Source organism: Saccostrea echinata, unplaced genomic scaffold (assembly GCF_033153115.1).
Source record: "Saccostrea echinata isolate AGI-Se365-2 ecotype Australia unplaced genomic scaffold, CSIRO_AGI_Sech_v1 ptg000046l, whole genome shotgun sequence".
NCBI classification, from domain to species: Eukaryota; Metazoa; Mollusca; class Bivalvia; order Ostreida; family Ostreidae; genus Saccostrea; species Saccostrea echinata.
The window spans coordinates 11,779,454-11,806,980 of NW_026889795.1; the positions used below are offsets into that span (position 1 = coordinate 11,779,454).

The 27,527-nt window shown below is 32.5% G+C and overlaps 1 protein-coding gene across 1 annotated transcript; it reads left to right on the plus strand.

Moving 5' to 3' along the window:
* Positions 1-628: 628 nt before the first annotated feature.
* LOC133202163 (uncharacterized) lies at positions 629-27,209 on the plus strand. The gene is made up of 10 exons (XM_061337935.1): positions 629-1,241; positions 1,322-1,630; positions 4,470-4,742; positions 4,908-5,216; positions 5,298-5,585; positions 6,728-6,994; positions 9,347-9,469; positions 20,428-20,637; positions 23,180-23,461; positions 27,136-27,209. Exons 1-10 carry the CDS (start codon positions 629-631, stop codon positions 27,207-27,209), a joined length of 2,748 nt encoding a protein of 915 aa, XP_061193919.1.
* The last annotated feature ends 318 nt before the right edge of the window (positions 27,210-27,527 follow it).

Genomic DNA, 27,527 nt, shown 5'->3' on the forward strand with positions numbered 1-27,527 from the left:
ATTTATGTTTACACCAATTCTTGATTATGTTGTAGAACAATTTGTCAAACGTTTTTCCTTCACAACAATGAATATTCTGAGGAGTTGGGTTTAGGGGCTTGGATGAACAATAATTTGACCCTGCAATATTTTTATGTGCTAAGGACTTTTATAAAATATTGGAATCAAGTATAGATATGGTAAATCAAATTAACGTCTATTGACTGATATATTTAACTTATTTAAGACTGAAAGGTGATTTTAAAGAATTTGAAGGAACTTACAAAATTCCGTATATTATATCAAGAAATGTCTAAAGTAAGATTTTATTGCTTCTCATTAATTTAGATTTGAGAATTATTTTCAATTTTTCGTCTATCCAAAAGATTTACTCAAGGAAGATCTCACAGTTATTCAGTTAAAATCATTGTATTTCAGCGATATTTACGACAAAATCATATAATTATTATTAATATATGTAAAAATGAATGACAAACAGTTAACAGTTAATCATGAATATACATTTTTTTGTGTAGCATATTGTACAGTAGAATTACTTTCATTGAAATCTACTGTTGAATTCTTTTTTAATTTCCAGACAAATTATTAGAAAAAGAAATAGACATACTTCAGAGATGTATCCATAGCAATGGCATCCAAACTATTGTCCACCGATCAACGAAACTTTATTCATCTTGGAATAGTTTGCACAGACCTAATAAAGCTAATATTGAAGGATATTCTGAAAATTCAAATTGAACCTGAAATTTTATATGCAAAAATAAAATCATGTCCGAAACTGCTAACCGGAAAACATAAACTCAGATCAGACCAGAAAAAGATTTGTTTTTTCCCTCTTCCTCTTGTTCCTAACTATGAAAAGTTTGACGTGTCCTTATTGTACACACTGATACGAAATCTATGCTCCAACTTAAAACCAACACAGGGTTGGGGAAGTGAACCAACCAGTACAGATACAGATATCGGTGATGATATTGAGCGTCTTAGGCTATTTAGAAACGGGATGTTTGCACATTTGGAGTCTACAGCCGTCCCCGATGCAGAGTTTACTACAGAATGGAATAACTTGAAACTTGTATTACCAAGAACACAGGCATTTGTTTTATCAAATGGGATTACCGCTGACTATGAGAAAGAACTATCAAATATCGAGAAATCTGATTTTGGTTTCAGTGATATGGAGAAATACAAAACCATCTTGGATGGTATAATATGCATTTTGAAGCGACAAGAAAATGAAGGTTAGTGAATAGACAAATAATGACAGTAGATTTTCACGGAGCAATTTTAATAATCATTTTATATGAGATTTATTTTATAGAATTTCCAAGGATTGCAATAAATGGTGAAGACAAAGTAGTCTGTGGGAAGATGGTGCTCTTTGAGGCTAAGGTAGAAAATCCTTCAAAGTCCCTTACCTGCACCATTATCTGGCAGAGAGTGAGACATAATGGCACAGACCGGATTGGCACTAGTGCAGAGAAATACGAGGGCAGCAATAATAGACAGCTGGTAATATCGAACGTATCAAAGGAAGACGAGGGTGAATACCAAGCTTTTATTCCATGGGTGATAGACGGACAAACTCACAACATCACCAGCAATTCAATCTTTCTAAATGCTCTAGGAGGTAATGTAGATTTCATTCATGTAAAAAAAAAAAACAATTGTAATATTCTTTTCTACAGACCTTTTTCATAAACTTGTTGATACAAACAGTGCTTATACTGTAAATAACATCAAGAAAAAAAAAGATGCTTCCAATGTATTTAGTCCAATTCAAATTCTTTTAATATTATTTGAAGAAGAAATTACTTAACTTGATTGATCTATACTTTCAATCAAGAAATATGGTATTTATATTAATAAATATACTGAAAGGAAAAAGAAACGCATGGGAACATAATATGCGAAATATTTTGACTGTGAGACCAAAAATAATGAAAACTGGTCTAAGGTGTATCTTGGTTACTCTGCACGAAAATCGGTGTTCAAAACTATTCAACCGTGACGTCAAGTAGGAAAAGTGCTAAAAAGCCAAAAACACGTGCATATTGATGATGAGAGTTTTGTGAGCACATTTTATAGTACCAACTGATGCACTGGAGGTAAAGACATCGTTTTTGCATATTTACAGTCAGGATTGATTTCTTGCAATCATTGTACGGCTGACGGAAGTTTCAATGGGTCTAGTAATTGAATTGCATATGTGAATAAAAAAGCAATAACATGTCGCTGTGCAGTTTGTTTTTGACTTTTCAACCAAAGAACAACTTTCAGTTGTCAGAGTAACTTGAAAGGTTTCCAACCAACCGTGACGTTGACGCTGGCGCGCAATAATGTCACATCAAGACAGGGTTTTTCATCATGCGACCACTGTAATAGACAAGGCATTACCAATGAAACCGATAATACATGTAATACAGTAGACACTCATAATTGTAACATTCGCTCTGAAACTGAGAGAAACCAATAGCTCTATTTTGGTCCAGGAGCTCGTTAACTTTACGTCGGAATCACTCTCACTCGCGCACGTACGCGTCGTGTGCCTAATTTTTTAGCATGTCCAAGCCGGGAAAATATAGCCAGTGTTTGTCAAGACTTTCTTGAAAACATCTACATTTACCTAATCAGCTTAATTCCGTAAAATCCATCTTTTTTCCTCAATCGAAAATCTGTGGGATTAACTGAACATTAGGATTTGCAGGCTTTAGAATGCTTCAACAACTCTCAACCAAATTAGGACTTTCCTATCGGAAGGGTTGAATAGTATCCCTATGAGAAAGATATATGCTCTGATGTACTCAATGCACAGGATAATCAAGGCTCTTACTGATGCTCAAGGGAGATGATGAAAATTTTATTTTCACTTTTGGGAGGTACCGTAATATGAATTTCAATAATACAGGGTGTCCCAAAATATATGATACCATTAGAAATACATCCCACAAACACATCTTTGGCCAATTTCTTTGATATATGTCTCTAAAAATATTTGAATAAGTACATTTTTTTAGCAACAAAATATTCAAAAAAAAAAAAAAAAAAAAAAAAAAAAAAAAAAAAAATCCTCACACTTATGAAACTCCAACGTTACATATTTATATCAAACTTTTGCAAAAATATTCAATTTCAATCATATTGGACTATGAAAAGAGCTAGTAACCCTCATTTTGAAACCGTAATTATCAATCATAGTCTTAGGTTACCTCTGCTAAACTCAAATCAGAATCCTTAACATTTATAAACTGTTTACCTTTGATGAAAATCTAAAAGTTACTATCGAAACAGGCATTTTTGTCTCAATTTAAGGAATTTTGTGCAATGTCTAGACATTATCATTACACAGATAAAACTTCATTTAGAGGGCATCATTTGAAAACCATAGCATTTTTCAAAGTGAACTCATTCTGTTGTTTACTTTTTAATGACTACCAAATTATGTGAATAAAATTGGACAGTATTTGCAATGTTTATAGCGCATTTGTTGTAATTCAATATTCATTACATTAGGCTTTACAAAATCTTGAAATGGTATCATATATTCTGGGACATCCTGTACAAGAATTGTTAGTCAAAATCACGTAAAATGTTTTGGTAACTTGTTCATTAAAGAATAATTTAAATGTTTGATAAGAATACTGGAAAATACGTTCGAAATTACAGCTCTAATTCACTTGAAAAGTCTACTATGCGTTTCTTTTTCCTTTTAGTATCTCTCTTGTTCTGCATAATTACGCCATAAAGATAAATACGTTGTACATTAAAATTTTCCCTATTTTTTACCTTAAATTTGATAAAATATATGTACATGTACTCCTTTACAAAAACAGTGCATCAATATTTGTTTATTATTTGATAAATTTAATTTGATATTTGAGTATTAGATGAAAAAAAAGTTATTTATCCTTAAGAACACACATCACTATATATTATTTTCCCCTCTCTATAAAATCGTAAATTATTTTTTTAAAACTATAGATACATTGAACAATCATTCCTCAGTTTACTGTAAAAATAAATATTGATTATATTATCAATGAGTTTTAACATGATAGGATATATATTTCAAGCATAAAATAAAAAAAAATATGATTACATTTAATGAATGGAAAATAGAACATAAATTATGTTTATTCGTAAATTTAAAAAAAAAAATCAGTCACCCCTTGAATTTCTTGGTTATTTGCGATGAAAACGGACAAAAATATTAACCAATGAGTTCATTATTTCAAATCTAACCAGTTAATGTTTGTATTCATATTGAAAATATTATCGCAAAATACTCAAGTTAGAAAGAATATGAAATGATTGGCATTTTTATTGTATAATATAGACTAATTCCTTTTTAATATATCTATTCCCTTTTTTATTCCATTTTTAACATTTATATTGTTCATATTTTCGTAAATGAAAGTGTATCCACTAGATTATAATTAGTGGCCATTGAAATTTCAATCAATTCACAGAGAAACCAACTTTAGAAAAACTGATTGTTACCACGGGAACAGTGGGAATAACATTACATTACAAGTATAAAATCTCAGAAGATTCTCCAGAAGTAGATCACATTACATGGACAAGAAACGGAGAGGCTTTGCACATAGATCAGAAAAAATATGCAGGTGGACGTTTAATGGACACATACCTCAGCATTATATCTCCGACGTGTGACGACGGTGGCACATACATCTGTACGGTGGCCAATGCGGTCGGTGAAGTCTCTGAGTCTCTTGTGCTAGGTATTGGATGAATAGAGATAAAAAGATAGATTTAATTTGATTTTCCGTGTTTTATTCTCTTGTTTCTGGTTTTCATGGTCAGAATTATATTGTATTTTATCATAAACATTGCATTTGCTTGTCTTTTTTTTATTTTATTTTCTTCCATTTATGTATTAATTGTAGATTTGCCAAATGCAACAATATCAACAGAAGACTCTGTCATCTTTGGAAATGAAACTCGAATTGACTCAAAGATAATATCTTGCCCAGCGTGTGAAACAGCGGTCTGGCAAAAGAGTTCAGATTCATTTAGTACATGTAAAGATATAGATTTGGGCGACCCAAAATATTATGGAACCAAACTAGATCCGAGCAACCCGGTTCTTGTGTTAACTAAAGCGACCTTTGATGACAGGCTGTTTTATAGACTTCTTACGAGAAACAAAATCGGCGAACGTTTGAGTAACACCGTTTTTATCAACGTTACGGGATGTATGTATGAAGAGATTTATGTTACATATCTCATATCTCAAAGATCTCATTGCTTGAAAAAAATCTTATGTTTTATTGTAGGTCCTCCAAACATCATCTCATATAGTCCTTTGACAAACAGAACGAACAAATCAGTCACATTGACATGTGATGTCTTTCTTCCTGAAAACTCGCCTCCGCTAAAGGAAATTGTATGGATGAAAAATGATGACGTAATAGACATAGCCGGAAGTGGAGGGAAATATACAGGAGGAACCATTGATGATGCAACACTGGTCATCAACGATGTAAATGAACATGACGCTGGATCGTTTCAATGTAGAGCTTCGAATGCTTTGGGATTAACTTTCGGAAACGTAATCGTTCTTAGTGAGTACTTTAAATAAACTAATGTTGTTTGCATGAGCTCAGCTTATTTGTTTTTAGGGAGCTGTTCTATCATGTAAATTATTCTGTCTGTATTCCAAAGATATTTTAGTATTTCATACAAGTATCCTCTCAAACATTTCTTTTTGCAGCTAATAAGGAGTGTTTGAGAGTATATTTGTATGAAATACTTAAATACAATGGTTGGTGGAAAGCTTACTATCAGTATTTATGTATTATATTTATACTTAAGTTACATTTAGGCGACATAAGAATATTTCAACTGTGCACATAATATTTATACCTCAGAAATAAATTCATATAAAAATTCAGCTCGACAATGTTTAAAAATCGTTTGATTTCTTTGTAAGCTGAAAAATACGTCACGCTAACAATTTTTCAAAATGAATCCCGAAACCACAAAATGTACGCAAAATTTATAGAAATTCTTTTATTTTTTATATAAATAATTATTTCTGGTAGCTTTAATAAGCATGATGTCTTTAAGGCCGTAATAAGCTATGTGCAATGCTTCAGGTTTATTACACCCCAAACCCGCGGAGAGAGTAAAAAACAACAGGCAAATAATAGTAAAAATGTAAACAAAGTCTAAATATAAACCATATAGAATAAAAATATTACAAGAGTGGGTTTCCATAGTTTTGAATTTTAGCAAATCTCAGAGAAGAAACATTATTTCGGAATCATTTCAATACGATAATAATCAGACAATTAAAAAAAAAAACTTAACCCCTAGTACATTTACAGATGCATCAATAATTCAATAATTTTATATTAAAATAACTTGTAGTGTTTCAAATAGCAATTGACACACAGACATACATAGACACGCCAAATGCGCTTTTACATAACACAACAGCAAAACAGTACTTGATATCAAGTATTGTGCATCGCTTTCACGCTTTGAATAAAATAACACAGAACTTTCTTTATAGATGACCTAATACACAAGAAAATAGGAGCTAGGTTCCGGAACCTACGAGGTATAGGCATTGATGCCTTAGAGCACATCTGGAATACAGTAAAGTGCAAAACCGACAAAATTCGGAAGGAATATTTCATGGACACTACGAACAAGTTTCGTAAATGAACGTACTCATAGTTTCTATTTCAATACCTTACAGGTGTCCCTGAGATTCAAGTACAAGGACCAGAAATGACAGAAACAGGGACTTCAGTTTTTACAGCAATCATAAATTCATTTCCGGCGGCTTTTTCAGTCCATTGGAGTAAGAAAAACAAAGAAAACGATGAATATACACCAATAGATGTCAATGAAGAGGAATACAGAGGAACTACCAATTCTCTCCAACATCCTGTGCTAGTTACCACAAAAGTTTCCTTGATTAGCAGAAGTTTCAAAATAGAGGCACGGAATTTTATTGGAACCAGTACAAAATATATACCAGGTTGTTTTACAAAACAGAGATATTATCGATTAATGAATATCATACATACTGTGTCTTTTACTCACAAGGAAAATAGAGATCAACGCTACTCAGCATATTTTCCTTTGTTATATTTTCTGTTTTATTTTATAAAATCTACAACATATCTCATTCATTTCATGAAAATAATAGGTTAAAAGGGCAACATTAATGAAGTACTTAGTTGGTCTCTAAGACCTCAAAGCTTATTTTGAAATAATTTACATCCAAATTTTATCTTCTATAATATAGAGTTAAAGCTATCAGCGAGGTTTTCTGAGTATTATATGAGTGAAAACACCCCTTTAAACTTAATCTATTCATGGTTAAGATGTAAGAGGTGGACTAACTTAAGGTAAACTAAGTTTCTCAAACTCTGAAAACATATTGTAATTCAGCTCATCTATAAACATGCTCTTTAATTGAAAAAAAATGCCTTTCAGATGACAGCTCTTCTCACAGGTGTAATATGGCTGATAATAAAGGTATGGAAAAAATATTCATATTACAATTTCATTTTGTGTATATAAATACAGACATTATCATCGAGATCATTGGATATACGTGTACATGTAGATCATTATTTTATTGAATTTATTACACAAATAGCTTATAAACTACTATTTTTATATAGCATTTAAATCATGGTGTATGAAAGCACAATGCCGACATAATTCACTGAGTATTAATACTGTTTATGACTAATAATTTTGAAACGCTTGAGTGAGTATCAACTAAGAATTTAACATCATATTCTAAGACCGTATCTTTTAAATGAAGAAAATGTTCATTAAAATATATACTGAAAAGTAAAAGAAACGCAACATCCTATTTTAGGGGGAAATATTATATATAGGATATAATTTTGTATCTAAAAAGTAAGGATATCTTCAACTTTGTAAATATCTGTACAACGGTTGAATGACTTTCATACCATTACCGGAAGTTCAGTTTGAGTCCGCTTAATAGAAATCAAAAATTGCATGTTTAACAAAACAATTGGCAACAATATGGGGTTTTAATGGTTTGCATCTGTTCATCATTAGTAATGCAGCAATATTCCGAAAAATAAATTATCCTTTCTTTTCCGTAAGCTATGCCAAGGCTTCCTGAAAATGACTTAAGTACGCATTTCCATTGCTCTAGTTGGAAAATCTCAAAATAAAGGTGATGGAGAGTTGCAGATGCAAATATGCAATGCATCACGCCTCAAGGGGCTCTTACGTATCATTAGCATAAATGACAGTCCTTGGACCGGAAGTCCAAGGATACTACACTTTGCTAGGCTAGAGGAAATTCGACCCCGTCATCTTAAAAACAGGCATTTAAAAATGACAAAGAATATTTCTTTCGCTCAGATCTCGAGATTGATGAACCTATTGCATCGAAGAAATCAAGCTGCAATTGTTGTGCATGACAGTCTTGCACGCTGTTAATGAATGGCCGGGGAGGGGGGAGGGGTGTTTTAACAGTCATGAGTTACTTTCTAAAGTTAAAAGATAATCATTTAACACCTTTATCAAATCTCCTATGTTTTTAAATCAAGTTTAACCTAACTGTATAAATTTTTGAAAATCATTAGATAAAAAATTCAAATATTTGTGGATTACTGCTTGTTGCGTTTCTTTTGCGTTTCAGTATATATGCAATGAAACCAAAACATGTCTTGAAAATTTCGATCTATAAAATATGGAAAGTTATTGACAAATTTTTCATTGCCGTTCATTGTTTTTTTTCCTGAATGAAGATTGACTTTTACAAAAAAAATTTACTGATCACTACAAAAGGATCATGGTGGGGGCGACCGGTCAACAGGGGATGCTTACTTCTACACCCGATCCCACCTCTGTAATTTCAAGGGTTCTGTGTTTTTGCCCTGTTCAAATAATTATTTTTAAATAAAATATTGAAAACAGTAGTTTTGGCACATCAAATCTCATAATAATCTCATAAATCAATTTCAAATCACATTTAATAACCTGAAATTTGACATCTACGGTAAATAATATCGGATATCGTAACCTTAATAAGTTAACAAATATTTTGCAAGTTTACACTGCAAACAACTAAAAAGGTGAAATACCAAGATATAAAATTATCACATTTTTAATCACTTGTCTTGTTAAACATTGTTGTTGTTGGTGATTTTTTTTTTTCATTTAAACCCTGGGGGTGCGTACTTCACTACCAGCCTTCCGCTCCATTTTCTTATTCATAAGGGTACAATAGAAGCAATTTATTCATTGGAAAAGGAGTTATTAATTTCTTTAAATCAAGAAAAATAATTTTAGTTGTAAAAAATGTTTTCATTTATAGTAAATAGACTAAGAGACATCTACAAGAGGAAAGGCTCTACAATACGATTTAACAACCTGCGCCTTGATCTCATCAAGGAGATTCCGGACAGCAAATTAAACTCATTAAAAGAGACATTAAAAGGTAATAATGTAACACTGTATTTGACGAATTACGTTACAATGCATCCTACAGAAAGTTGAAATTGACGCCTAAAATCATTTGACATTTTTATTAAGATTTAAATCAAATTTTCATATCTCTTTAAGTTTGTGTTTCAATTTATCTTCTTAATCCTAGATTACTGATCACAACTGATTTCGGGAACATCTCTCTATTCTTTTCTCTCATTTATTTATTCTAATGTCATCTGTTACCTGAACAAACTTTTGAAATTTTTATTTGAAAAGCTAAAACCCAACTAATTAGAATAGAATAAGTCATATCAATCGGGAAAGGGAAACAATGCCTATGAATAGTGTCCCTTATAAAAAAGGAGAGAAAAAAAACATCACAAGTGATGAAATATTCGAAAGTTTACTCCTGGACACTTAGGAAGAGAACTGTTGTCATGAGTTTAGTTAAATGCCAAGCCATTTACAAGACTGTGTTTAAAACGTTTAAAACTAATGGCTACTTGGATTAACGTCCAAGCATTGGGTTTATTTGGTCATATATTCAATATACATGTATGTATGAGGGTTGTTTGGAAAGTTCAGGCTTCTCTCATTACATATTTACTTAAAGCCCTATGATATCCAAAATCTGTAGACACATTATAATAATAAATTTAAATGGTTTTAATTTACAATATGAAATGTACCATGATATATTTTTATTTATTCAAAATTCAAAACTGCGAAAATTCGATCACGGAACAAAAATGAAAATCAGTATAGACCTTCATAGCAAAATTTTTATTAGGTCACCTGAGTCACTCAGATGACCTATTGCTATCTGTTTTCGTCCGTCGTCGTGCGTCGTACGTCGTCAGTCGTCGGTCGTGCGTTAACATTTGAACATTTTCAGCTTCTTCTCTGACATCGCTCGACCGATTTCAACCAATTTTGGCATATGACATGTATGGGTGAAAGGAAACAACATTTGTGAATTTCATGGTCCCTACCCCCCTGGGGCCTGAGGGGTGGGGCCAAAACCACTAAAATCAGTGCAATCTTTAAAAATCTTCTTCTTTACTCCTGGACATCAAGCAGTCAAACTGTTGGCATGATTGTGATAAGCAATGAGCCCTCTACCAAAATTGTGAAATTCATGGTCCCAGGGTCAGGGGTTCTGGTGCTAGGGCGGGGCTGTGTTGAATACATAGTGAAAATATATTATTTCTTACAAAATCTTCTCCTCAGCTCCTGGGTATTAAACCAATGAACTATGTACATAGTTATGATGAGGAAGGGTGCCTCTTCCAAAATTGTGAATTTCATGGAGGGTCAGGAATTCTGGTGCTAGGGCGGGGCTGTGTTGAATACATAGTGAAAATATATAATTTTTTAAAATTATATTCTCCTCAGCTCCTGGGTATTAAACCAATGAACTATGTACATAGTTATGATGAGGAAGGGTGCCCGTTCCAAAATTGTGAATTTCACGGCCCCTGGGTCAGGGGTTCTGGTGTTAAGGCGGGGCTCTATCGATTACATAGTGAAAATGCATTAATCCTTTAAAAATCTTCTTCTTTGCTCCTGGGTATTAAACCAATGAACTATGTACATAGTTATGATTAGGAATGGTGCCTCTTCCAAAATTGTGAATTTCACGGCCCCTGGGTCAGGGTTTCTGGTGTTAGGGCGGGGCTTTAATGATTATATATACTGAAAATATACTATTTCTTAAAAAATCTTCTCCTCAGCTCCTGGGTATTAAGCCGATAAATTAGGTACATACTTATGATGAGGAAGGACGCCTCTTCCAAAATTGTGAATTTCACGGCCTCTGGGTCAGGGGTTCTGGTGTTATGGTGGGGCTCCATTGATTATGTGGTGAAAATCATTAATTCTTTGAAAATCTTCTCTTCTGCTCCTGGGTATAATGTCAATGATCTAATTACATAGCTATGATGAGCAATGGGGCTTCTTCAAGAATTTAGAATTTCAAGGCCCCGGGGTCAGGGATTCTGGTGTTAGGCAGGGCTCTAATGATTATATAGTGAAAATGCATTAATTCTTTGAAAAGCTTCTCCTCTGCTCCTAGGTATTAAACCAATGATGCATGTAAATAGTTATGATAAGGAAGGATGCCTCTTCCAAATTTGTGAATTTCACGGCCCCTGGGTCAGGGTTCTGGTGTTAGGGTGGGGCTCTATTGATTATATAGTGAAAATGCATTAATTCTTTGAAAATCTTCTCCTCTGCTCCTGGGTATAATGTCAATGATCTAATTACATAGCTATGATGAGCAATGGGGCTTCTTCAAGAATTTAGAATTTCAAGGCCCCGGGGTCAGGGATTCTGGTGTTAGGCAGGGCACTAATGATTATATAGTGAAAATGCATTAATTCTTTGAAAAGCTTCTCCTCTGCTCCTAGGTATTAAACCAATGATGCATGTAAATAGTTATGATAAGGAAGGATGCCTCTTCCAAATTTGTGAATTTCACGGCCCCTGGGTCAGGGTTCTGGTGTTAGGGTGGGGCTCTATTGATTATATAGTGAAAATGCATTAATTCTTTGAAAATCTTCTCCTCTGCTCCTGAGAATTATGCTGATGATCTAAGTACATAGTTATAATGAGGAATGGTGCCTCTTCCAAAATGATGAATTTTGTGGCCCCTTGGTCAGGGATACCATGGGGGAGGAAGCTCTAATGATTATATACTGAAAATGAATTAAATCTTTGGAATCTGCTGTTTGGTATTAATCAACCATTTATGATGAGCAAAGGTGCCTTTTCGAAAATTGTGAAATATGGGGCACCAGGGTCAGTGGTTCCTGTGGGATGGTAATCAAGTAAGCATGCTAAGTGTATAGCTATTATTAGCAATGGTGCCTCTTTCTGAATTTGAATTTCATGGCCTCTGGTTTAAAACATGAACCAAATTCAATTGTTGGAAAGTTGTTGCATGATACTTAGGTGACCTATAAGGCCCGTGGGCCTCTTGTATCATTTCCTATGCCAGATTTTGACTTTATAGTTTTGGTTCGGGTTGTCGAAAACAAATTACTTTCAGAAGATATGTTGTCCTCTGTGAAACGTATATTTGAGTGGTAGAGAGTCATATCAAACAATGTACGATCTGTAAAAATATGATAAAAATTTTAAAAATCACAGAAGAGTAATGGATGCTTTACTGTTGCAGATCTGACAAAAGTAGATTTATACTGTTAAAAACAAACTGACAATCAATTATGCTACTGAAATCAGCGTGTGCATGCTTATTTCAAGGTGGTATAGATTTGTTTTAATAAATTGGTATGGCGTCAGACTGTGGGAAAGTGTATAGAGAGAGTGTTTCCTGTTAATTGTGCTCCATGATAACAAATCATGTTAATTTTAGAATTGAATAATATGAGTTTCATTTTATTATTTGGAATGAAACGTAACAAATCAGCAAAATAAACATTTTTCGGTATGTAAATGTGCTGATTTCAGCACAGATTTCTTAAATATGATATAACAAAAAACTGACAATGTGCGCAAACTTTTCGAACAAACTTCTTGTATATAATATATTTTGAAGTCCTTTTCTTTCTCATGGAAATTTAGCAAGCAAATTAAAGTCAGACCGGTCGGCAGGGGATGCTCACTCCTCCCTGGCACCTGATCCCACCTCTGATGTTTTGGAGGTCCGTGTTTGCTCTGCTCCTATTTTGTATTGTTTAATGGACTTTTGAGCTTGAATACTGTTCGTTATATCCATATATTTCATTCTCGAACTCAATGGGACCAAGAAAAAATTTAAAGATATCAGAGAATTCGAGATATCTAGGGTAAGATACTTAAAGAATAAGGGGTGGGGAGTCCCCAATCACTTCGACATATACCGTATAATCCCTTTCATCCGCCCCTGCCCCTACAGTATAAGCGGCCCCTAGGTTTTTTTCAATTGTCCGGAAATAAGTGCCCCCTGCCCCCTGATTACAATCATCTAGAATCGTAAGAAAGTCCGCCATAATTGGAAGGATGTGAAAATGAAATTTTGTTATTGGGTAACTCGTGCGTAAGGTGTTCCTGAAAGTGACAGATTTTCAGAACGACCTAATTACATGTATTATGTATTTCTGAAAGTAAAAGTTACCTACAAAATTTGTTCTCCTTGTCTATTCTCTAATTTCTCGGTGGAAAAATGAATTTAGCATAATTTGGGTGGATTATCTTAACTTAAAGGAAAGTTAGACAATCTTTTGGTGGTTCTCTGAATTTATTTTTCTTTTTCAAAAGATTTCTTGAAGTTAAAATATGACATTAAATATTATACCGAGAATACCAATATAACCGATCCCTTCTCACAATTTTCTAAGCGCCCGGGGCGGTTGATAGGGATTAAACGGTACATGGTATTCGAGATATCAATGTTCAAGATACCGAAGTTCAACTGTAAGATAATGATAACCTCAGGTTATTTGATCTTTATCATGCAAAACTATATGCAAGTTATATTGAAGCACTCAACCTTTTATCGAAATTGTAAAATTCATGATCCCTGGATCCAGGTCCCGGCATTAGGCAAAGCTGGTCATATGCTCAAAACGGTATACATTGTTGAGATTTCTCGTAACACTTATATTAGCAAGTACACTTCTTGCAATAGTATAATAAACACTTAGTCCTCAGTAAGATTGTAAAGATTACTGCTCCTTTGTCCATGGTTTATACCCCAAGCTTGGAATGATTATTGATCATATGAAGAAACCACATTACACATATGAGGATCCATCTTTTAAGAAAGGATATTTCCGAGGTAAACAAGTTCCTTGATTTATATGCCCTCTTCTACACTTATGGAATTCCTTTTCTTATGAAACAGGATGCAGGCGATGCTATTTACATATCGACACTAAAAAATGTTTGTATTTTTTACTCCTGTATATCTAGTTGGCAAGCACTAACGAACAATTACTACAGTAACTATATTGTTAGCTATGGTAAATATTCCATTTATTTGATTTGATACGAAATTTTACTAAAGAATCTTTTTAGATTTAGAGCTATAATGTAAATTACATACTATTGATGTTTAATTTGTGAATTATAATATATAAATACACAAGTAATTTTCATTTGAAAATGAAAAAAAAAATGCATGTAAGCATTTGAAAAATTAAAATAAACAATTTGAAATACGAGGGTTGTTAGAAAAGTTCGCGGACAAGTTCTATTATGAGAGGGCTATTTGTATTAAACCTGTAAAACTCTGGGAAAAAAAAAAAAAAAAAAAAAAAAAAAAAAAAAAAAAAACAACAAAAATAAACTATCCAATTTTTTTAAGTAAATATGCAAAGATTTGGTATTTTCCGATGATCTTAAAAAATATATACAGCTAGATAATTTTGATAAAACATGCTTCACGGAGCATGTCACTTTTTTGCGCGTTTAGCTTACATACTATGTTCTTGAAATAAAAAAATGCACTATGGTAGTACAAAATGATTAATGATATTTTACATGTCGCTACAATATTATGAAAGATCAGGGGCGAAATTTTGAATTAAATTAGAGGGGTTATGAATGTTCAATCGATAATTATAAATGATCAATGTGTAAGCACAACGTCGAGAATTGCAACGTTATTGAAGTCTTGGAGCACCCAGATATTTTGAAAAAAAACATTTTTATGTGACAGGAAAAGTGCAGAAAGAGACTAAACTGTTTTTAGATGCTTTAGGGATTGCCTATACGTATCTAGGACAAAGGTGTTCAAATGGTAGTAGCTTTATTAGAATGTTAGAGTGGAAGGATCGACATTTTTAAGACGGAGTCCATGCGATATCCCAGTACACCGCTTATCGCATGGACTTTGCGCCTATAGATTTTCCCTTTGTTTCAATACCTGATCGCTTTACTGCACGACAATGATTTTAAGATCTCACTAATGTCCATTTTTAAGTAGGGAAAAGACATGAAAAGTCTATAGAAACTGAAAGGTATTTAGAGCTGTGAAGAAGCTTAACAGGTTTGGAATCAGGTTGTCACGTCACCAAAAGAGGTAAAGTTATTGCTCCGTGAATCCTATGACCGCACAGTAAAAATCAATGTATATTTTCAAACCTTTAGTAATGGAAAGGATTTCTTACATACTTACATATATGAAGCAGAATTTGTCCAAAATCTTTTACGTGAAAAGAAAAAAAAAACACTTGCTGTGGCCTTCAACTCCACATTTAGATATATCGAAGACGTATTGTCAATTAACAATGGCTATTTACATTCGTATGTCGATACGATATATCCTGGTGAGCTTGAGATAAAAGATACCACAGAGTCTGACACATCTGTTTCATATTTGGATATTTTACTTGAAAAAGACGTTAATGGTAATCTAACAACCAAGCTTTATGATAAACGTGATGACTTTAACTTTTCAATCGTCAACTTCCCTTACTTATGCAGTAATATACCTTCATCACCTGCATACGGGGTATATATCTCTCAGTTGATTCGATACGCAAGAGCATTCTCTACGTATGTACAATTTCCAAAACGAGGTAAATTATTGACAAACAAGTTGATGAAACAAGAATATCAGCAGTCTCGTTTAAAGTCATCATTTCGTAAGTTCTATGGTCGATACAATGACCTTGTCAGCAAATAAAATTTATCATTGAGTCAAATGCTGACTGACGTTTTTCATACAAATTGTTAGGCCATTGTTTACACACTGAATTGTCGACGGATTTTTCCGTTATCTCCCGATCATGACAAGGAGCACACGGTGGGTGTGACCGGTCGGCAGGGGATGTTCATTCCTCCATGGCACCTGATCCCACCTCTGATGTTTGGAGGTCCGTGTTTGCTCTGCTCATATTTTGTATTGTTTGATGGACTTTTGATCCTGAATACTGTTCGTTGTCTTCATATATTTCATACTAATAAACAAAAGATGAACATTTAATCAGACATACGAGGGATGATCAAAATGTTCGCGAACTAATTGAATAACTTCCATAAAAGAAATGATATAGGGTTTCAGTGTTGAAATTTTTTTTAAAGTAGTCCTCTCCGATTTAAATGCACATCTGCAACTTTTCTGCCCATGCCCGAATCACGTGATCTAGGCGGTCACGTGATATTCTCTGTAGCATTCACAGAAGCTAAAAGATTTTTTTCCGTCTCCTATAATTCTTACCGTGCAAGTTATTTTTTAATAACAAAAAGAGTCCATTTGTTAGAAACGGCCAAATCTCGGCAATAGTATGGGTGGATAAGGATATCATTTTCCAGAATGAGCATGGTGACCATCATAACTCCTCTGTCTTGGGAGCGTCGTTTATTCAATGTGGATAAAGTATCGATGCCTCCTTCTAATCATATCTGATATGTTTAAAGTCTAAAGTAAACGATATTTTAGGGATTTAATAATTATATTATTGGACATTTGCGAGAAGCAGTGACTTTTACAGTTGAAGGTTTACTTTGACATTAAACCTGTATCATGTATGGAGGTACAGAATTGACAATAGATAAGTAAACATATTTAGTGGTCATAAGTATGGTGTTAGGGGCACTAACATCAGCTTTGGGGTCAATTACTTTGAAATGTAATTAAATACTTTCAAATACATTGAAGATTTTGTCAATTACTTGCAATTACAATTACATAGATTTTCTTTCAAATATAATTAATTACTCTCAATTACTTTGAAGAATGTAATTAAATACATTTCATTTACTTTTGTTTCATTTTCAAAAATTTTGAAGAACAAATGCATGTAAATTTAAGGTAATGGGAATATTTAAAATAAATAATCTCAGGTGCCTGTCATGTTTGCGTGTTTCATCAACATACGACTAGTCCTACATGTACATTTAACAATTAATTGACTGCCTTTATCAAATTTTATTACAAGTATATTTTCAAGAGTTTATGAATCAACCATAAAATATTCTCAAGTTATTTTAGCTACAGGTAGGCAAGCTAAACAATTTTAGTTGCAAATGTTGACAAATAATACTAGTTTTATGTAATAACTATTTCTAAGATACCAAAATGCATAAATGTATATAAAGATCTGTTTAAATGTTAAAACAGATTTCTGAGGTACATGTATATAAAAAGCAGAGTATTCTTAATAGTATTTAATAGATCACCTCTAATGGTCATAACTTTGAATTTAAACAAATCACTGTATAAATTTATATAAATTTTTGGAGGGTTGTTTTGATAGCAATTTACAGCTGGGAGTAGAAGGGCACCAAGGAAGATCTTAATGACACATTAAATTATTTTCTATTCTTTTTTGATAATCAAGCAAAAAATAATTGAAATGTTTCATGCCTATACCAATGAGAGGTAGAACAAAGTTTTTGATAAACAATAAACTAGTATTAACTTTTGTATGTGCATTATAATTATAGAAAAAAAACAATATTTTTTTTTAATAAACAAGCCAATATATCAAATTCATTTATTGAGATACTAAAGTTTACATTTAGAAAAAAAAACCCAGAAGGGCTTCTTTGAATAAATTACAATAACTGTAAAATGTGACAGTTGGAAATATTTCCCGATTAAATACATATAATGTGTATTATGTATTAGGTAAAGTAATTGAAATGTAATTGAAAAGTAATTGAAATTACAGGGTATTTTGTTCATTGTAATTAATTATATTCAATTACAAGTAATTGAAAAAAATTGTCAATTACAAATTACTTCCAATTACTCCGAAAAATCAATTTCCGGGTACTTCGAAAAATGTAACTAGTTACACTCAATAACAATTACTTTTATCAATTACCCCATCCCTGACTAACATGTGAAGGCCGGGTGGTTGTCGTTTTCTTCAAGGACAACTTATTTGTGTCTTGGAATAATCCGTTATTAGTCCCCTACCGGTGAAACCGGAGGGGACTATAGGTTTCCTCTGAGTCTGTCTGTCTGTCCGTCTGTCTAGCTGTCCCTCTGTCTGTCTGTCAGACTGTCCCACTTGGTTTTCCGCATTTTTTCCCCTAAACGCTTGCAGATATTGAGCTGCTTTTTGGTATGTGAATGTGTCTTGATGAGTTACAGATCAAATTAGCATTTCGTTCCCTTTCAATGATTTTTGACGGAATTATGGCATTTTCAATTTTTAATGGGAACAAGATTACAATTGCCGGTAGGGGACTAGTATTGCGAATGCAATACTCTCAGAATACTTGTTTTCGTTGAATTAAATGTTGTGCTAAATATTTATTCCATAAAAGAGCTTCCGTACATTGTCCTAGTGTAAAAGTAAGCCGTCAATTGTAAAGATCGGCGCTCCTCGCAGAAGTCCATTGTTAAGATATTGAACTATTTCTCTAACTGTAAGTTGGCGATCTTTCATATCAAACTGCTAAACAAAACACATCTCTTCCCCAGCTTGCTTTCACTGGGCAACAGAACAAACATCACTTTTAAACATCTCCCTTCCTTCACTAAAACAATCAATGCAATTAATGACTAAACTTCTGACACGTCTTTTGTTTTCATAAACCGTATACAAATTATTGTGTACTTCTGCAAAAAAATTTCCAAGATATACGTTTAACCTTACAGCCGTTCGTTGCTCGAGTACGACTGAGTCAACCATTTTTTTTCGCAAATGATCTACATATTGACGTCATTTTCACATTGTGACGTCACAAACATGGAACAAAACATTTTATTATATATGCTTTTTATAGAATATTTGAATGTCTCTTAGTGTTCAAATTTTATTCTGATCTGAATTGTGGTTTTGTAAATATAGAGATAGTTCGCGAACTTTTTGATCACCCCTCGTACGCCATTCTTCAAAGTGCAAAATAAATTTTCTGTAAATCAATGTGTCCGCGAACTTTTCTGACAACCCTCGTATACTATAATTTACTATAGTAAAAACTTTGATACTAAGGTAGTTTTGATATTTCAATCAAATTGAACTTAATCATCGTATCCAGGTTATCTGTAAAAAGCTTTAATATGATTCAACTGTTCGAGTATGGTTAGAATTTTAAATTTCCAATCAAAATATATTTCTCCTGCATTTGGTCTTCGCAAAACAGGTACAGAAGTGATAGGGTGCTAAACTACAAAATTCATAATTTTTTGTCTTGAGAAAGGAACAGGGCTTCCAAAAATTTGACAACTTTTTTTTTTCGTGTCGTTGATCATATATATATATATATATATATATATATATATATATATATATATATATATATATATATATATATATATATATATATATATATATATAACCCAAATTCATGAAATCAAGTTAATTATATATCTGACGTTGCACCTTTTGTGAGTAATCTACTTGCTTTTTGTCCAATCCTGTCCTGTAATTAAATAATAAGAATAATTAAATAATAAAAATAATTCAAAATTGACTTAATCAAATTACAAAGATATGAGTGCAAATTATGTTACATTGATTAGTAAAGTTTATGTTCATTTCATTTTTATGCCCCCGTAATCGAAGATTCGGGGGTATATAGTCTTTGCAATGTCCGTCCGTCTGTCTGTCTGTTCTTTGCCTGTGTATCTATTTGTCTGTTTGTCCGCAAAAACTTAATCCTTGTCCATAACTTTTGATCGGGTGGGGCTATGGCTTTCTATATTTCACAGGTGTATTTCTTGTGACAAGACCTTTCATAAAATATATATATTTTTTTTTTACCTTGACCTTAGAGTTTGGCCCACTTTTTAAAAACTTTAACCTTGACCATAACATTTGAATTGTTAATGCTAGGGCTTTCACATTTTACAGGTGTATTCCTTGTAAGAAGACCTTCCTTTGGGTACCAACAGTTTTGACCTCTTGACCTTGACATTGGAGTTTAACTAGCATTTGATAATTTCAACCTTCGCCGTAAGGTGCCATACGGGGGCATCAGTGTTTCACAAACACATCTTGTTTAATATTCTATATTGACATGTCTTTCGTCCGTTTAAATTGGTTTGATTTTCTTTGCCTTTAGTGATATCATCGAGAGACGTATCTGTAGAAAATATAGCGACAGTTGAAGATTTCTTCACAGTTCTTCTCGACGAGGGAATATTTAAAGAACAAGATATAATTATGATGCAGTACCTATTAAGAAGCATTAAACCCCCTGATCTGGAATTCAAATGTGTGGAATACGCAAGAAAGAACAAACAATGTTACTTTGAGGAAACACAACCTACAGGTAGCAAAAAAAAAGTATACTTAATCAATTAGATGAGGGTTTTCTCCCTACACCTGGTTGTAGATTATAACAAACCTTTGTCAAAATAAGATTTTAAGAATGATTTGTAAATAATTTTATTTCCCTAAAACAAGATAAGAGATGTGAAAATAGGTTCTAAATAGATATAAAATTAATGAGGCTCTGTACATCGTCAAAACATGGCGTGTGTCCGTTCGACACGCCATTTTGGTCTAAAATGATCAGATTCTGTCCTGAAAAAAATCTTTAAACACTGATAAATCACAAGGTATACCAAAGATGTGTGCTCTATTCAACGGAAATTTACGAGAGTGACCAGGTTACCTTTTCTTTAAGCATGGATTTGCCAATAAATGTGAATGATTATATTCACAGACAATATATACACACACTTATAAAGCTAAGATATGATTATAATAAATTCTAAAAATTGATTATAAACTAAAGCTTTGTCATGATATTTGATCATTATATATAGAAACCACTAAGTTATTTCCATAAAGTCCTATAAGAAATTAATGCATTTTTCGAATGCATATCTAAAAATGCTAACTTGGACAGAAAAGGTATGTCCACCACTTAAATATCGCTTGGGCGATATACCCTGTTCAGAACAGAATATACACCCCGCATGTGTGGTTACACTTTGTGAAATTTTAATTCTTCATAAAATCAACAAAACGTTTAGATTATATGTGGAATTGCATTACCTCGAACGTTTGTTCAACGTTGTTTATCATCTGCTCTGTATGAAAACCGTTAAGATTTGGAAAGAAGTAGGAATTTCGTCATTTTACTCGCGTTTGACCATTTGCGTGGCAAGTCATCTGTTGCACAGGATAATACACAGAAGTTGGATGAAAAAGGTTAGTATCTATCAATACCTTAAATCCACATATGTCTTTGACTAGAAACATTTGTGTCTTCTCATATATTCATTTGAAAAACAATACAATATGACCTTCTTTTGATGTACTTATTTGGCGTGTCCTTATTAATTCTTTCTTTGTCAATACTTGTACATGTTTATAAGATATAAATTTAAATATATATGTATAAAAAATCATTTCAAAGATATTTGAGTTCACTTTTTAAATGGATCCTTCCCACCAGGATTTTTGTGACTTTAAAATTACGTTTTTTTTTAAAAAAAAAAAAACATTTTATTCAATTTCTTTTTCCCCCATCATTTTAATCCTTTGATTTTATTTTTATTTTTAGATTTTGGAGGAAATTCATCCAGCTCTTATCATGAAAATACTGTTTTAGTTCTTCTTTTGTCTTTTTGTGTATGTAAATAAAAAATATGTAGATTTCAAGTTTGACTTTGTTCGGTTTTTATCAAGTTTTTATCAAAATTTAAAAGCAGAAGGCTTTTAAAAATGTAAAAGGAAAATGAATTAAATATTTTTTTTAAAAATAATGTTCAATAGACTGGTGCTTTATTTCATTATTAGAAACAAACGCACGCAAAAGAAAGAAAAAAAAAACCCATATATATTTCATAGGTGTAGAGATCCTCCTTAGGGCGAAATTTATCGGCATGAAATGACGTCAACGACTACTTTGAGACATCGTATGTTGGAAATTTAGAATTATCATTAGTTGTAAATACTCTGAAATCAATAATTTTCGTTGGTTGTGGGGGTCATTTTATTGTTTTCGAAGAGGCCAAAGAATTCATGTTCACCACAAATGTAAAATGTCATAAACATACCTACTTAAAACTTCTTCATCCACAAATGAAATCCCAACGACCCCACAAGTTTTTCTTAATCCACGAAAATTTGCCCCATTAAAAAGTGTTATTTTACAGTATTAAAGTTTATGGGCAGTAAGCTTAATCTAACAACCTGTAGTTCTATCCTTAAATTATTTAATCTATATTTTGTATCAAAATATTGATGTTTCATAAAGAATGATGACGAACTTGAATCGAAATGTATTATTTTGACAGATACAGTTCACGAAGAATAAAAAAAAGATGTCCACTTTAATGATTTTATATGCAGAGACATTTTGCTTTGAGGAACTCATTATTAATTTCGAAATGAAAAATATCCGGATATCCCAAAATTTGTACATTTCCTAATTGTTAACTATCACATGACAATCATTGATGTTTGTGACATCACTTTGATCAACATCAACGAAAACCTAAGAAAGCCGATAAACTTTCTTCATGTACACAGTACCCAAAATCATATAAAATGCAGTGTATTAGTACTAGTATACATTATGTTCAATATATTTCATGGCTTAATACCTCCTGTGGTACATACATGTACCTAAGCTGAAATAGCCAAAAATAACTGAAGGTAGAAGACATTTCATTCGAAAAAGTAACTTCCTGGATTATTTAATTAAGTCTTGGAGAACACATAGAAAGATTTCTAAAAGCCTCGTTGTCGTTATTAATCATAAAATTAGTCTTATTCAACAATATAATAGGATATTTTTTTATTGATTTAGTATACTTATAAAGAAACATAGCTTACTATACTTTTTTTCTTGTTGACAGGAGACGGATATAAATACGTTCAATTGCACGTTGCAGATGACTTACAAAATTTCACAAACATTGACGACTTGTTAGCGACAGTGGCAGATATAGTTGGTTGTGAAGAAAGTTTTATTGAACTGGTTGGTTTACGTCCTAAAACAAGTTTCATCATTGTAGTTTCAATGAAAGAAAAGTTTGCACGAAAACTTAAAGAAAAAGGTCCAGTCGGACTAGCAATATTATTGAAGTACAACGTAGACTGGATTAAAGTTGAAAATGAGGTTATACGCATTGCACGAGGTAAGTGCCTATAGCAATCTTCAAACGCTATCAAGTAAACTTAATAAAGAATTGGTTTGAACATATTTTTTCTAATACATATTCACAACTTTCTTTGTAACTGGTAGAGCATCATTAATCCCAATTGTCCTGATAACGGAATCCCATCTTAACTCTATTATTAACTCGGTCGACTTGAGATACTTACTCCTCCATAGCACCTGTGTCAACCTGTGATGATTTTTGAGGTACGTGTGTGCTCTGCTCCCGGTTTTTAATGTTTCAGTGGACTTTTGAGCTTGATTACTGTACTTTAACTCCAGATTTCATTCAATTTGTTTTGTTTGTATGTTGCTTAACGTCCCTCTCGAGAATTTTTCACTCATATGGAGAAGCAAAGAAAGCAACATAATTATTGAAGTTATAGATTTATCTTATTAGCTATGTACCAAAGCAGTTTAAACAAACAAAGCTAAGCAAATCAGAAAATCTTTTTTTTTCTTGGAAAAGGACCAAGGCAATTTGAAAATGTGGTTACCTTTTTAAAATAAAGGAAAAATGTGAACCTCACGTCTTCCAACAATCTGTTTGAATAAAAGCAGAGTTTATTTAAAAAAAAACCTTCTATGTGAGAAGGTGAAAACAGTGACTATGCTCCTCGACTCGACATTTAGACGACGCTTTATTAATTAAAAATAGCTATTTCCATTCATATTTCGAGTATACATTTCTATGAACTCAAAATAAAAGATTCCACAGAGCCTGCCACATAATTTTATATTATATTTTATTTTCTAAAGACAATAAGGGCCAACTAACAACAAAAATACTATGATTTGACAAACAAAAATACTTCAGCTGTTTTCATCGTCATAAGAACGGTCGATTTTTAAATCGATATTAATGAAATTTAAGTAATATTAAATGAAATATGTGGAGATAACGAACAGTATTCGAGCTCAAAAGACCATTAAACATTACAAATAAGGAGCAAAGCAAACACCGACCTCCAAAACATCAGAAGTGGGATCAGGTGCCATCGAGGATCCCCTGCCGACCAGTCACACCCATCGTGTGTTCCTAGTTATGTTCGGAAAAAAGCAGAAAAATCCGTCGACAATTCAGTGTGTAAATAATGGCCTAACAATTAGTATGAAAAACGTCAGTCAGCATTTGACTTAATAATAGGGTGTATTTGCTGACAAGGTCATTGTATCGACCGTAGAATTTACGAAATGAGACTGTTTATATTATATTCTTGCTTCATAAACCTGTTTGTCAATAACTTACCTCGTTTTAGAAATTGTTCATACGTAGAACATGCTCTTGCGTATCGAATCAACCGAGAGATATAAACTCCGTATGCAGATGACAAGGGTATATTGCTGCATAAGTAAGGGAAGCTGACAATTGAAAAGTTAAAGTCATCACGTCTATCATAAAGCTTTGTTGTTAGATAACCATTAACGTCGTTTTCTCGTAAAATATCCGAAATTAAAATAGGTGTGTCAGACTCTGTGATATCTTTTATTTCAAGCTCATTGGGATGCATCGTCTCGACATGAGAATGGAAATAACCATTGTTAATTGACAATACGTCGTCGATATATCTAAATGTGGAGTTGAAGGCCACAGCAAGTGTTTTCTTTTTTTCACGTAAAAGTTTTTAAATTAATTCTGCTTCATATGAATACAAAAATAGGTCTTCTGATAACGGGGGGCAATTGGTACCCATGGGAATTCCAATAGATTGTTGGAAGACTTGGTCTCCAAAACCACATAGATATTGTCAATTAGAAACTATTTTTATCGTTTTACATTGTATTGGTGAAACAAATTTAAATTAAAGGCATCCAAATATGATTGCGCCCAGGACAAAAGGGCCTTATGGCAATTTTGCTAAAACAGAGAAATAACGTCATAAAGATATGACGTTGCAGACGGTGAGCGTCGACGCAGATTTTTTTTATTCACGCGTTTTACGTTTTGACACGTCTAGCTCACCTTTGCTGTTTGTCGTTGTTCTCAACATTGAAATAATTATTTATTTTCATTTATATCTTTAATTCACGTCTTGATCTTCTAGTCCACTGATATTAATTAAAATATTTAGAATTTTATTCGAGACCCGTTTCTTTACTACATGTTATTGAAGCTTTATATTTCTCTGATCTGGGCTATGCATTTCCCATACATGTATAGAAGCTTCAGACAAGGTGATTTTCTGGATAATTGAATATGGATGAACGAATGCGATTTTGATATATAGACAAATTGAAGTTATTTGTTAGACACGGGTATATTATCAACATATTGCAGAGGAAATCGTTTTCCTGTATAAGATCCGCCCCACCATTCTCAACACATCGATCATGTAAACATTGAAGCATTGGTGCATCGTGCATAAATTTTTGTCGTAAAATGCTTTAATTGCCAAAAATTTGAAACTGATCACACTTCTTCCAACAGAAAAGAAAAGTATTCTTGTAAGTTTTCACAAATATAGCAAAAGTACGAACGAAAGGATATTATTTTTATGAACTATAAATAAAAACAAGAGAGGTAACTCTGACAAGCGAGATACTAGAGAGGTACCAGAGAGGGACTTTATTTTTTTTTAAACCATTCAAAATCAACATACTCATACAAATTTGCTCCCGTAGTATAAAAATATCTTTAAAAATTTTACTTATCATCAGTTAAAAAACGTTTAAATTTTTATGTATTATATTTATATTTTCTTTAAAAGTATTTTTGAAAGCTCATGGAACTAGCTGCTGTCAAAGTGAAAGAGAAAAAAAATATAGAATAAGAAATAGATGATACATTGAACCAGACTTTCATTTATTTTTTAAATCTGTTACATATGCATCTATTTATTTTAACATGAAATTATTTTTTAAAATAACTTGAATTTTAATTTTTTTTCAGTAATAATGATCATAAATTTAAATAAAATAAAATGAAATTTTAAAAAAAATTGTTTCGTATTATTTTTGTTGTTGCCACTTCCGATGTAAGTACTTGAAAACAAACAAAAACTACTGAATGAAATAAAATTGTTCTAATTGTTCTAGCTTAAAAAAAAAGTTTACATGTATGTATACCTGATGTGTGTGTGAGAGAGGGAGAGAGAAAGGGAGAGAGAGAGATGTTACATTAAATCCAGTTTATTTATACAATGTGAAATGTGAAACTTTAATGCAAAGGCGAATTTTCAAAAACACAACAATATCGTATTATGAAAAGAAATCTCTATCTCTTTTTTTTTCTTTTGCTGTCTATTTATTTTCAGTAACTCGAAAATATAACATTTTGGTACTCGTGTTGTGCATAAAAAAGTTCAAAGGTTTTAGCTTTATCTGCAGTTTTTAGTCACTTAAAAGTCAAATACATGTATATGTAAGCCTTGTCATTCATAGAATCTCAGCACTGTATGTCATTACAGTTCTATTATTAATCTAAAACTCGTTTTCTTATTGAAATAATAATCTCAGTTATCGGTTTAGTATGATATTGCTTAACTTGCCCTTGAATTATGTAAACGGACTGATTTTGTTATTTGGATTTATTGAAATAAATCTTGTTAAGATCAAATTGTATTTTAACATGCATTGTACAAATTAAATCAAATGCTAAAAATATACTACACAAAAGACTAAGAATATGTTTGCAAGTTTTTATTTTTGTGGCAGTGCAGGAGACCGGGGAAGAGGGCCAGGGTCATTTTATATTACCGGGACTTAACTACAGTACTGTGTATCTGTAAAGCTTTACAAGGATAAGCATATCCAAGTCTCTGGCATGGGGCCAGAATGGAATTCTTATATTGTAAAACTTCATATACAATAACATTTGAAAACAATAACATTAGAATTTCATACGATAAAGAAGCCGCGAAAAATTGGGGGGGGGGGGGGATTCTACACACACCATCACTTAACAATATTTACATGTACCTAAGTGTGTGCCACATCGTAAAAATTTGTCATTTAAAAACTCAGCCAGGCAAGGAATATTATGAACCAGTCGCATTTAACTGATTGGATATATAAAACTTTCAATTAATTTTTACACCCCCAGCCGA